This window comes from Rhagoletis pomonella, unplaced genomic scaffold, assembly GCF_013731165.1.
Source record: "Rhagoletis pomonella isolate Grant_MI unplaced genomic scaffold, Rhpom_1.0 Rhpom_scaffold_00005, whole genome shotgun sequence".
Taxonomy (NCBI): Eukaryota; Metazoa; Arthropoda; class Insecta; order Diptera; family Tephritidae; genus Rhagoletis; species Rhagoletis pomonella.
Genome location: NW_023458559.1, coordinates 6,125,553 through 6,138,740, shown reverse-complemented (window position 1 = coordinate 6,138,740; position 13,188 = coordinate 6,125,553). Strand labels below are relative to the sequence as shown.

The 13,188-nt window shown below is 38.2% G+C and overlaps 1 protein-coding gene across 1 annotated transcript in view; it reads left to right on the top strand.

Moving 5' to 3' along the window:
- Positions 1–13,188, top strand: part of LOC118739767 (cubilin homolog) — a gene marked incomplete at its 3' end in the record, with an annotated part of 488,997 nt that overhangs the window by 413,859 nt on the left and 61,950 nt on the right. Inside the window, 2 exon segments of the mRNA XM_036471274.1 lie at positions 1–114; positions 182–1,968. Coding sequence (XP_036327167.1) covers positions 1–114; positions 182–1,968 — 1,901 coding nt within the window.

Here is a 13,188-nt window from a genome sequence, read left to right as displayed (position 1 = left end):
GAATCGCCACCTTTAATTTCCGCTCGTAACGACGAGGCTTATACCTGGAGAATTCTACAGAGCAGGGGGAATTTTATTTGCATCAACTTTAAAGAGTATAACGGCGGCTTGAAGGTAAGAATATTTACATATTTGTTCAAAGAACTTTATAATACACTACTAGTTTTTATTTTATTAACAGCTGTATGATGGTTTTGATGACACGGCTTTGGAAATACCTATCCAATTATCGCCTTGGCAATATACATCCAGTAGCAACGTTTTGTATTTAGTCAGTTGTAATAGTGAGCTAGAGCCTTTCAAAATCGATTGGAAAACTGTCAATAACAGTGTCACACAAACCAATCTGTCCAGAAGTGATTGCGCTAAGACTTTTGTCTTAAATTATAACAACCGCCTTAATATTTCTTCGCCTGGGTATCCAAATGGCTATGCTAATGACTTGGACTGTACATGGATCATAAAACCAGAAGATGCTACCGAGCATATTTTGCTGAGTTTATATGAGGTTAAACTTGAGGCTTACGGGGAATCAGATTATTTGCGTATCCTAACATCTCATAATTTAAGAGATTGGCATAAGGAATTGGATATTTCTGATAGCAAAGACATGTCTATTAGTCCTGTTAAAGTTGTTGAAGGCACGCCTTATTTAAAACTTGTACTACATACGGATTCCAGTGTTAATCGCACGGGATTCACTTCGTTGGCAAAGACTGTTTGCGGTTCTAACATGACCGGGCTTACAGGACATATATTGGCGAAAAATGTAATGCGCTCCCGGAGCTCGAACTCCTATTGTATATGGCATATTGAAGTCCCTACTGGTAAAAGGATCGCCCTTACTTTTGATTTCGGAACAAATTTTGTGCCCACATCTCAAACTTGCCGACAATATGCGGTAGTTTACGACGGATTCGATGACAATGCGCGAATATTATCGCCTGGGCGCATATGCAACCAAGCAGGTCGTAACGTTAAAAGCTTAGAATCTTCAACTAGCCGCTTAACCATTAAATATAATCTAAACTGGACCAATGCCTTTGAGAAAGATTTTGACTTCAATCTGACTTATCAACAAGTCGGTGATTGTGATACCCAATTACAACTAACACATTATCTAAGATCAGCTAACATTAGCTCGCCTAATTATCCCAACGTACCCAATCCACACACAGAGTGCAATTGGATTATAATAGGTCCTGTGGGCGAAACGTTGCAAGCTGAATTTTTGGACCATTTCAGTATGAATACTCGGTTTTGTGACAAAGAATTCATAGAAATTTTTGATGGCTCGACTGAGTTGTCACGAAGTTTGGGACATTTCTGCACAAAGCCCAATGTAATTCGATCTACCGGAAATATTCTTCGTTTTCATTATTTAACCGATATAAGCGAGCCTCGGAGTGGCTTTCTTTTGAATGTATCTATTTCCAGCTGTGGCGGTACCTATACAGATGTAGCTGGGGACATTACATCACATGGTTACCCGGCGCTTGGGTCCTATCCAAAGCCAGCCGTTTGCGATTATACTATAAAAATGCCCTACAGATCACGAATGCGGTTAAATTTCAGTGACATTGATTTGCCATACAAAAATAATAATTTGAATCGGTCAGATCGTATAGAAGTTGTCACGATAAGCGATAATCCTGAAATAATAACGGTTTTATACGGAAATTTCACAACAATGCCAGTATTAGAAATTGATACAAATGCAGTAACGCTGCGCTTTATAACTTTCCAAGAAAGCAATTTGTATCGGGGATTTAAGTTAAGATTCCAGCGTTTATATGGTCTTTGTTTCCGCGAGGTTGAAAACGATGCTGGTGTATTGTCATTGAACATGCTTGATCGGGTCCCAATTTATGTCTCCTGCAGATGGAAGATCAAAGTTCCAAAAGGACAGCGAGTGACTTTCGAGTTTCAAAAAGTCGAAGCTCAGAGTGTTGCTAATAATACAGAACGGTAAGCTTTATTGCCATTTGAGCAAACTTCTAATGTGTATACATAGAGCATAATGAACCATATTTTTGCTATTACCAATAAAAATTGTAAAAAAGCGGATTTTCGGCCCACACTCATACATATGTATCTGTAACAACCATTTACACATGATCGCATGCTTAAGTACACATTAGTGCTGCCACTTTACCACAATTGTGGTAGATCTACCTCATTTCCGGTAATTTTTCACTTCAACCACAACTACCACACATTTAAAAAATCTACCACAATTTTATTGAAATACAATCCCAGCCAGCAGAGAAACGTACTTTTTGCCGAAAGTGCAGTTTTCGTACATTTTTCGTATCCGGACACGTTCAGAAAACGATTTCCATATGTGTTAATTTTTCGTGTCCGAAAAATGTCATCATCTTATTTCAAAACAATAATTTTAAAATATTTGTTCAAACTGAGCATTTGAAAACATTTATACGTATTCGCCAGTAGCTGAGTATGCAGAGAAGTGTGCTACTATTTGTTAGCTTTCAGGAGGTCCCAGGTTCGAATTCCGTCAGAAGCAACCCATTAAAATTATTTATTCAAATTGAAATAATTGCTGAATCTTAAAATTGTTTTTTGTTTGGTTTCCTGTGATTATGAAAAAGTTTCTGTGAAGTTCATAATGAAATCGTTTTCAAGGAAAAATTGAATCTGACAAATTTCAGGAAAACAGCCGAAAGCGCATCCGTTTTAGAACTATTTTCGATAGTTTTCTGCACATACGTTTCGGATGAACACTTTAATGGGAGAATTGATCTGAAAAACGTCTGAAAAAGGAATCGGAAAACGGATGAAACATCAGGTTTCCGGATATTTTACTGGCTGGGATTATTTACCTAATTCCCCGAAATGTTGCTTTTATAAAAGTTGAGCAGCAAATTTTCTCGTGAATATGAGTGTAAAAGTCAGAATATTGTTTACGTTTTAAGCATTGCAATGGGTTCAAACTCGTTACCAGGGATTTTTGGGATCGCTGATTACGCATATGATATCAGTTTTTCAAAATTCAAAACAGCGGATCCAAAATGGTGATCAATTTGAAAAAAAAAATTGCTGGATTGGTTCCAAACTCGGAGCTCGGGAATTTTTGGGGCGGAAAATGGCGGATCCAATTTTGCTATCAAATTCTTAAAAAATTACTAAAATTAAAACGTTGAGACTGAAAGTTTTACGCATTGTCACGAATCTGACATCAGCAGATTTTAAAATTCAAAATGGCGGATCCAAATCATTTTTTTATTGGTCGCCATATTGCATCCGCCATTTTGAATTTTGAAAAACTGACATCATATGCGTAATCAGCGATTCCAGAAACCCCCTGGTAATGAGTTTGAACACATGACAATGCTTAAAACGTTCAGTATCAACGTTTTAATTTTAGCAGTCTCTTTTCGAAAGCATATTTTCGGGGACTATGCCCATTCTAACTGTCCGAGACAGGTATGTAATTAATGGAATATTCCCCAATAATACCGGAGTAATTACATTTAAAAACAATACTTTTAGCTGCCCTATAACATGTCACGAAAATAAAAAAAATACCCAATCAGCGTTTACATAAAAAACTGATTAGCGCGACCTCCAAAAAAATTTGTTTCTTTTCAAAATAAAAAAATACGTGTATTTTTTTCTCACAAACAACAAACAACAATATTTTGATTTAGCGTTTATAAATTTCCAAAAAGAGTGTTTTCTTGAACCACTCTAATAAATATATATATATTTTCTACAGATTAGATTCGAAGATAGCGTTTAAATTTTCTGGGCTTGGGATACATTTAATATTTTAGTGTTTTCTAAGCGTTATTTTATATTTTGAATCAACTCTTTTTCTTTCCTTCATAACATAGCTATTTGCCCCTACCTTTATTATTGCCCGCTAATGTTATCAACGCGAAGAATAATAGAGTTACTCAGTGACTTTTGCATCGCGTTAAAACGTCTGTACTGAACATTTATCCACTTCACACTTCCACTCGAACAATTGGCCGTGTAAACGTTGCAAACGCTCGACTTTGGCGAAGCAATTGGATGCATTATGTCGACTTGCGACATTTTGCATTATGTCGCGGTTTTCGCTGGCAGTTAAGTTGCCAAAACGCACAGGGCGACTCATATGTATTCAAAATTATTGATGCCAAAATTACTTGGTATCGAATGAAAAGTATCGAGTATGTACTTGTATTTACTTGTATCGTTTCATCCCTAGTTTTAAGCCACCATCTGATTTTCGGGATAACCATTTCCCATAACAAAGCTTAAAAAGGCAGATAATGTACGTTTTCTGCTTTACAAAAGTGTGACATTTTAAGAAACGGACACAAAATTTTCTCACCGTTTGCCTTTATTTTAGAATCGAACGCGAAATGAGAAATGGGCAATGAAAAGACGAAGATGCTCTTTTTTTGCATTAAATTGTGCATTGAATTAAAAAAAAAAAATCGCTTGTGTTATTTTCGCGGTTAGGGCTCGGATATATATGCGGCTTAAAGGAAACATGAGACCGTAAAACGTTTGCCTGTTTGTTTAGTTCCCTGAACCGTCCCTGTATTGATATGGCGCTTCATTCTTTCACTTCAAATCGAAAACACATTGCGATCACAGTGTACTAGCAATATAGAAGTATTACATATATGGTTACTACAGTGTAATTCGGCGAATAAAAAGTTTACAAATATTCTACCATACTTTGTAGTAGTGTTGCCGCGGCACCATGAAAAAATGTATCGTACAAAAAAAAACAAAAAATTTATCAAATGTATCACTTTTTTCTATCAAAGTGTCAAGTTAGAAAAAACTTAAAAAATGCTATTTGGTTTCATACCTTTGCTTTTTATTATTGTCAATAACCAAAAAATCATGTAATGCACATTCATCTTCTTCTTCTTCTTAATTGGCGCTGTAACCGCCTAAGCGATTTTGCCCGAGTCCAAAACAGCACGCCAGTCATTTATCTTCTGTGCTAACTGACGCCAATTGAAAATGCCGAGTGAAGCCAAGTCCTTCTCCACCTGGTCTTTCCAACGCAGAGGAGGCCTTCCTCTTCCTCTGTTACCAGCATCGCGGCCCGCGTTGAATATTTTCAGAGCAGGAGCGTTTCTGTCCATCCGAACGACATGGCCAAGCCAGCGGAGCCGCTGAATTTTAATTCGCTGCACTATGTCTATATCGTTGTAAAGCTCATACAGCTCATCGTTAAATCGTCTGCGATATTCGCCATCACCAACGCGTAAAGGTCCGTAAATCTTTTGCAGAATCTTTCTCTCGAAAACTCCAAGAGCCGCCTCATCAGATGCTTTCATTGTCCATGCTTCCGCGCCATACACCAGCACAGGCATGATGAGTGACTTATAGAGTGTGATCTTTGTACGACGAGAGAGGACTTTACTTCTCAATTGCCTACTCAGCCCAAAGTAGCACTTGTTGGCAAGAGTAATTCTCCGTTGGATTTCAAGGCTGACATTATTATTGGTGTTAATGCTGGTTCCCAAATAAACGAAGTCGTCTACTTTTTCAAACTTGTAACTGTCAACAGTGACGTGGGTGCCAAGACGCGTATGCTCTGACTGTTTGTGTGATGACAGGAGATACTTCCTTTTGTCCTCGTTCACAACCAGACCCATTCGCTTTGCTTCTCTATCCAATCCCGAGAAGGCAGAACAGACGTAGCCCTTGTTTTTACCGATAATATCGATGTCGTCGGCATACGCCAGCAATTGTACGCTCTTATAAAGTATTGTGACTGAGCGGTTCAGTTCTGCGGCTCTTATTATCTTCTCCAACATAAGATTAAAGAAATCACACGAAAGGGAGTCCCCTTGTCTGAAACCTCGTTTGGTATCAAACGGCTCGGAGAGGTCCTTCCCTATTCTGACGGAGCTGGTGGTATTGCTCAACATCATTTTACACAGCCGTATTAGTTTCGCGGGGATACCAAATTCAGACATCGCGGCATAAAGGCAACTTCTCTTCGTGCTGTCGAAAGCGGCTTTGAAATCGACAAATAGATGGTGTGTGTCGATCCTATTCTCGCGGGTCTTTTCCAAGATTTGGCGTATTGTGAATACCTGATCTATGGTGGATTTTCCAGGCCTAAAGCCACACTGATAAGGTCCAATCAGCTCGTTGACGGTGGGCTTCAGTCTTTCGCACAATACGCTCGATAAGACCTTGTAACCTATGCTTAGAAGGCTAATTCCGCGGTAGTTGGCGCGTATGGCGGGGTCGCCTTTCTTGTGGATTGGGCAGAGCACACTTAAATTCCAGTCGTCGGGCATGCGTTCATCTGACCATATTCTGCATACGAGCTGATGCATGCACCTAATCAGCTCCTCGCCGCCGTACTTGAATAGCTCGGCTGGCAGGCCGTCAGCTCCAGCAGCTTTGTTGTTTTTCAGCCGCGTAATCGCTATACGTACCTCGTCATAGTCAGGCGGTGGGACAGCTACTCCATCATCATCGACTGGGGACTCGGGTTCGTCTTCCTCACTACTTTCAGCGCTGCTACCATTCAGTAGGTTATAAAAGTGTTCCCTCCACAATTTAAGTGTATTCTGGACATCGGTCACTAGGTCGCCATTGTTGTTCTTACAGGAGTTCGCCCCGGTCTTGAAACCTTCCGTAAGTCGCCTAACCCTCTGGTAGAATTTTCGGGCGTTCTTCCTGCCGGCCAGCATCTCAAGCTCTTCGCACTCACGTATTTCGGCCTCTCTCTTCTTATTGCGGCAAATACGTCTCGCTTCCTTCTTCAGTTCCCTATAACGGTCCCACATGGCTCGCGTTGCGCCTGATCGCAGCGTGGCCCTGTAGGCGGCATCTTTTTTCTCTGCGGCTTCTTGACATTCCTCATCGTACCAGTTGTTCTTTCGGGCTCGCTGAAATCCAACTAATTCTTCGGCGGCGGTACTTAATGATCGGTAAATGTGGTTCCACTGCTCGCGTACGTCGGATTGTTGAAGAGTGCACTCAGAGAGCAGGTGTGTGAGTCGAGTGGCGAATAAATTGGCCGTCTGTTGTGATTGCAGCTTTTCGACGTTAAGCTTTCCTTGCATTGTTGGGCGCACATTTTTTGCTGCACAGAGGCGGGTGCGTATCTTGGCTACAACAAGATAGTAGTCCGAGTCGATGTTTGGTCCTCGGAGTGTACGTACGTCCAAAACGCTTGAAGCATGCCTTCCGTCTATCACAACATGATCGATTTGGTTTCTCGTTTTTCGTTCTGCAGACAGCCATGTAGCTTGGTGGATGTTCTTATGCTGGAACCTTGTACTACATATTACCATATTTCGGGCCCCGCCGAAGTCGATCAGCCCCAGTCCGTTATCGGACGTTTCGTCGTGGAGGCTGAATTTTCCGACAGTGGCGCCAAAGATCCCTTCCTTGCCCACCTTGGCATTAAAATCGCCAAGCACGATTTTGACATCGTGTCGGGGGCAGCGCTCATATGTACGTTCCAAGCGCTCATAGAAGAGATCCTTGGACGCCTCATCCTTCTCTTCCATCGGGGCATGGGCGCAGATGAGCGAGATGTTGAAGAATCTAGCTTTGATGCGGATTGTGGCTAGACGTTCGTCCACCGGGGTGAACGCCAGTACTCGGCGACGGAGGCTCTCTCCTACCACGAATCCAACACCGAATTTGCGCTCCTTTACGTGGCAACTGTAGTAGACGTCGCAAGGCTTTACGCTTACTTTACCTTGCCCCGTCCATCGCATTTCTTGGATGGCGGTGATGTCAGCCTTTGTCTTCCCGAGGACATCAACCAGCCGGGCAGAGGCACCTTCCCCATTAAGGGTCCGGATATTCCAGGTGCATACCCTTAAATCATAGTCCTTTATACGTTTGCCGTGGTCGTCATCAATAAAAGGGGGTCTCATCCGAGGCTGTTTGTTTCTTTTGGGCGGGGTTTTAACGTGGCGGGACCCAAACCCAGCGCACGCGAAGTTTTACGCCTTCTCACTTTAGCTCGCTCCCAAACGGGTGTTTGCTTGCTACCCAGAGGATACGTGGATATAAATATCCGGACGTTGTGAGCTGCGATTTGAACCGTACGCACAAGAATCGCTTCTGGCCACTCCCAGGTGAATGGCAGTCAAAAGTTTTCCACTTCTGCGCACGGAACCATCCTCCAAATGCACATTCATAGACATAGATATTAGAGGTTTATGCCGACAGGCTTTGCGGCGGCGGCGTGGTCAACTTCAAAAAGAATCGGCGGCAGCGGCGACGTCTGGAAAAGCCGGCGCTACTGCCCATAAGGTAGACTCCAAAGAGCCATGAGGCTTCATGTCATCAGATTATAATTCTATTTAATTCATTCATTGAATTCAAATGTTGAGTGACTGCTGTTGATGGATGGGCGAACAGAAGAAAGTCTATATAGTATATACATTAGGTTTCCCATCGAAAATGCTTTTTTTGAAAATTTAAAGACCCTACCCCCTAATTTGATTCGTTTTTATGAGAAATATTATTGCCTATTTTTATAGCTTTTTTAAAGGCCATTTAGAGGTCGCGGCCTGTCGATTTAGGTCAGAAAATACGATTTTCTAGATTCATGAGTTTATGAATGACTATTTTTGCTTGAAGTTCAAAGAATTTTTTAAATTTTGACCATCGATAATTTCCACAATTTGAAAATGTGTAGTACTGACGTACAAAAAAACGATTTTCTATGGGCACCCTAATATACATACATCTCTATGAACTCTACAAATCCGTATGCACTATTTCAATTTAAAGAAATAAAAAAATTTAAGGCTTAAGTTATTGGGGTAATTGATGTCGCTATCAATAAATTTTTGCAATAAGCTTATCAACCGTTATGTTAAACTACAGAGTTCTTACGATTTTTTGCGGGTTATATATTGAAAATAAGGTTGGCCTACTTTTTTCCAAAAGTTTAACCCATCAACTCCCACCAGAACGGGCCTTTTTGACCCACTGTTTGAAAAATGGCTTATAAATGGTTAAAATTTCCACTAATATATTAAGCGCCAAATTTTTCTAAGGAGAACAGAATGTAATGCAAAATAATAGTAGTTTTTACCAAAAAAAAGGGGACTTTAACTCTGTGTAGAAAATATTGCGATGCGCGGGAGCAAAACCTTCCTGGGGTTTGACCACTACTTAGGAATACTAACGTGATTTTCACACAGCCACCTACGTCTGTGGGACCCCAGAATAAAGTAACTTACGAATGTAAAAATTAGCAAAAAGAAGTGTTTCCTTTTTATTAAAATACTGTTTAAAATATTTAAACAAACACACAGGAAAATAAACTAGTCTTGTTTTATCTCCAATAATTGAGGAGTTAGATGCAATTAGGCGCTTCTGTTAAAACTGCTTTCTGAGATATTGGCGTTAAAGTTTTTGATGTCTTATAACTTTCTTGTTGATGTAGTATATCAGAAAGTAGTATTGTTGTAGTATTGAAAAAAATTGTATACTGCGGAAAAAATCGTCAGATTACCAGTATTCGACCCCAATTTAACTGTAATAAACGTTTTCGATCGAAAATTTTTTTAAATGTTCAGTGGCCCAAATTATGCAAAAAAAAACTCCCTTTAGAAATGTAATTTTCATTTTGTAAAATAATGTTTTTATACGAGTAGTATTTAGTTCCTTCAAACGATGTATTTCAATGTGCATACAACATGAAAATTTTGTACAAAATTCCTTAGGCGCCGAAAGCCGCCGCCGCCGCGCTGATATTTTCGTAACTCGGCGGCGGCTCGTGAGAAATGACAAAAAACGGCGGCGTGACCCGGCGGCGTATACCTCTAATACATATGTATGTACATGAAGAAAAATATCTTAAATATAGTGAGAGAAACGTGAATATAAATATATGTATGTACTTAAAACTATTATCAAATTATAGTTGCGTTCCCCAACTTTTCGTGGTTAAATCCTGTAAAACTGTCAAAAGGCAAAAGATGCCAGAGAACCGAGTACGGGAACGCTTTCTGGGAAATTCCTGTAAATTCTTGCAACTTCTTGCGAGTTAGGGAACGCAACTTATGTAATATATTCCAAGTTAAACTCGTTCGAAATAATGTCAAAAAGATGAACTTGCCTTAGTGTCGACTTTATTTTGACCATGTTATATTCTCAACAGTTTGTAATGAAAGTATATTTCTCTTTTATATTGGATCAATTTTAAAATTCGATCCGCAGAGCTATATATGTATAAGGCAAGCAAAGTAAATTAAAGGGAAAATTTTAGTTTGGCATCCCCCGCGTACAAAAAAAAGGGTGTTTATGGGAGGGTAGGGGGTTTCTCCTGATTGCAAATATATATACCTTTAGCCGCCGGAGGTTTATAGTTTTTAAGTTATTTGAGGTTAAAATTTATGAACTGAACTAACCTCTCGGCGCTATTTCAGACAATAAGCACTATATTTACGTACACACTTCGGCAAAATTGGTGCATTAAACCCCGCACAATGAAATAAAAACATATTTTTTACATTTATGATGTATTTTTTAATAAATTTAGTATGTTTTTAAAATTATTATGCACTTATATATGCTTACGCCCATTATCAATACAGAACTGTTGATTCAACCATGGTTTCACACTGACATTAGAAGAGTGCTGCCACATCTAAAAAAACAAAAATAACAGAAAACAGTTTTTATCGTACCCGCTTTCCTGTTCAGCGTTGAATTAGTAGTAAAGGAGGGTATGGGGTTAAACACCCCCAATATATATATATATATATAAAAAAAAATGATCGCGCGAGTTTGTATGACAAAATGTTTTTTTATTTTCACTCTTATTTCAACATATTTTGATTAAAAAACAAATACCGATAAAAATAAAATATTTCACACAAACAACAAAAAATATTTTTAATATTTTTATTGAACTTTGTAACACGATTGTTTATTAGGAAAAATTTAAAAAGCAACAAAGTCTAAGCGGTAGAAGTTATAGCACTATTTCGGAGATCACCACATCTCCTCATCAGGAGGGAGGCCTGAAGTCTAGAAAAAAGAAGTCTGATGAGGAGATGTGGTGATCTCCGAAATAGTGCTATAACTTCTACCGCTTAGACTTTGTTGCTTTTTCAATTTTTCCTAATAAACAATCGTGGTACAAAGCTCAATAAAAATATTAAAAATAAAATGTTAACAAGCCACAATAACATTGACAAACAACCAAAAATATAATCGATAATTGCATGAGGCTATTGCCTGAAAATTTTAAAATGCACTTAGTGGCATTGTGCTACTATGATAGCACGGCCCAGTAATCATAGTCAACTTATGTACACTAGACTGCATCACTCCCCATCAAAAAAAAATTGGTACTGTTTTCCGCTGGAATTATAAAATCTATTACATTTCAAGACTTCCGCCAAAATACCTCGCAAAAATATTAAAATTTAGTTTTTTTGTTAATAAAAAGATTTTAACGGTTACCAAGATATACACATGTAACCATAAGTGGGCGTGGCTACGCCCATTATCCAAAAATTTGCAATATCCTTATTTTTCGTCTGAAACTAATTGTTAGTATGTATCAATTTTGAGTGAATAATCTTCAGTAGTTATTAAAATATCGCAGTTTTCGTATATCTGAAAATTACCGTTATATGGGAGGTAAAATCCTGAAAATCCCGAAAAAGTCTCGAAAAACCGAAATGAGTTCCAAAAACTCCGAATTAGCACCAAAAATCCCGAAGTATATAATCGCGAGAACTCCGTAAATCTCGAAGTAGTCCCAAAACTACCAAAATAGTCCCAAAAATTCTGAAATAGCCCAAAACTCCCGAGTAGCCGCGAAGGCCCCGATATAGTCGCGAGGACCCCGAAAATCTCGAAGTAGTCTCGCCTCTAATAGTCCCGAAAATCTCGAAAATCCCGTAATAGTCCAAAAATACCAAAATAGTCCCAAAAACCCCGATTTAACCCGACAATCCCGAAAATCACGAGGTAGTTTCGAAAAACCCGAAATAGTCCCAAAAATTCCGAATTTGTCCCAAAAATCCCTAAGATCTCGAAATATCCCCGAGAACCCTGAAAGTTTCGAAGTAGTATCGAAAAACCCGAAATAGTACCAAAAAATCCGAATCGGTCCCAAAAATCCCGAAGTAGTCCCGCAGATCGCGATATATTCCCGAGAACCCCGAAAATATCGAAATAGTCCCAAAAATATCGAATTAGTCCCAAAAATCCCGAAGTAGTTGCGTTGCATAAGAGAGTATTATCACAGAATAAACAGTATACAGAAGACCAGGGATGGGCGTTTTTGAATGAATTATTATTCAAATAAAAAATAAGTTTTCATTCATCATTTCAACATTTTTAAATGACGAATAAATTGTTATTCTTCATTCAAGCACTATCGAATGATGAATAAGTTTTCATTCATCATTCAAGTAATTTCAAATAAGAAAAAATTTGTGTTCTTCATTCAAGCACTTTCGAATGATGAATAAATTTTTATTCATCATTCAAGTAATTTCAAATAACGAATAAATTTTTATTCTTCATTCAAGCACTTTCGAATGATGAATAAATTTTTATTCATCATTCAAGTAATTTCAAATAAGAATACATTTTTATTCTTCATTCAAGCACTTTCGAATGATGAATAAATTTTTATTCATTATTCAAGTTATTTCAAATAACGAATACATTTTTATTCCTCATTCAAGCACTTTCGAATGATGAATACATTTTTACTCGTCATTCAAGTAATACTGAATAAAGCATAATTTTTCATTTATTCATTCTTTCTTGATCACATTACCAGGTAGACAGTCATGGTAAATGTTCATGTCGTATATATATATTAATTGTGTATGAAATATTAGAAAATATAATATCAAAATCTACATATGTATGCATATACATAAGCATGAACATAAGTATGTACATACTTATTTAATTATCTATATACATATGTACATTAGACTGCATCACCAAAAAAAGTTGCGGTTTTTCCGCCGAGATTACAAAATTGATTATATTATAAGACGTCCACCAAAATATTTCGGAAAAATATTAAGATTTAAGTGAGCTGGACCGATTCGAAAATACCTCCAAAAATGTAGTTTTTTATGAATAAAAATAGTTTCTTAAATAACTTTTTGAACAAAGTCCCCTCAGATGACAAAACAGATCAAGCTTAAAAAATCTGCATACAAATATTTAAAAATCTTTTAAACG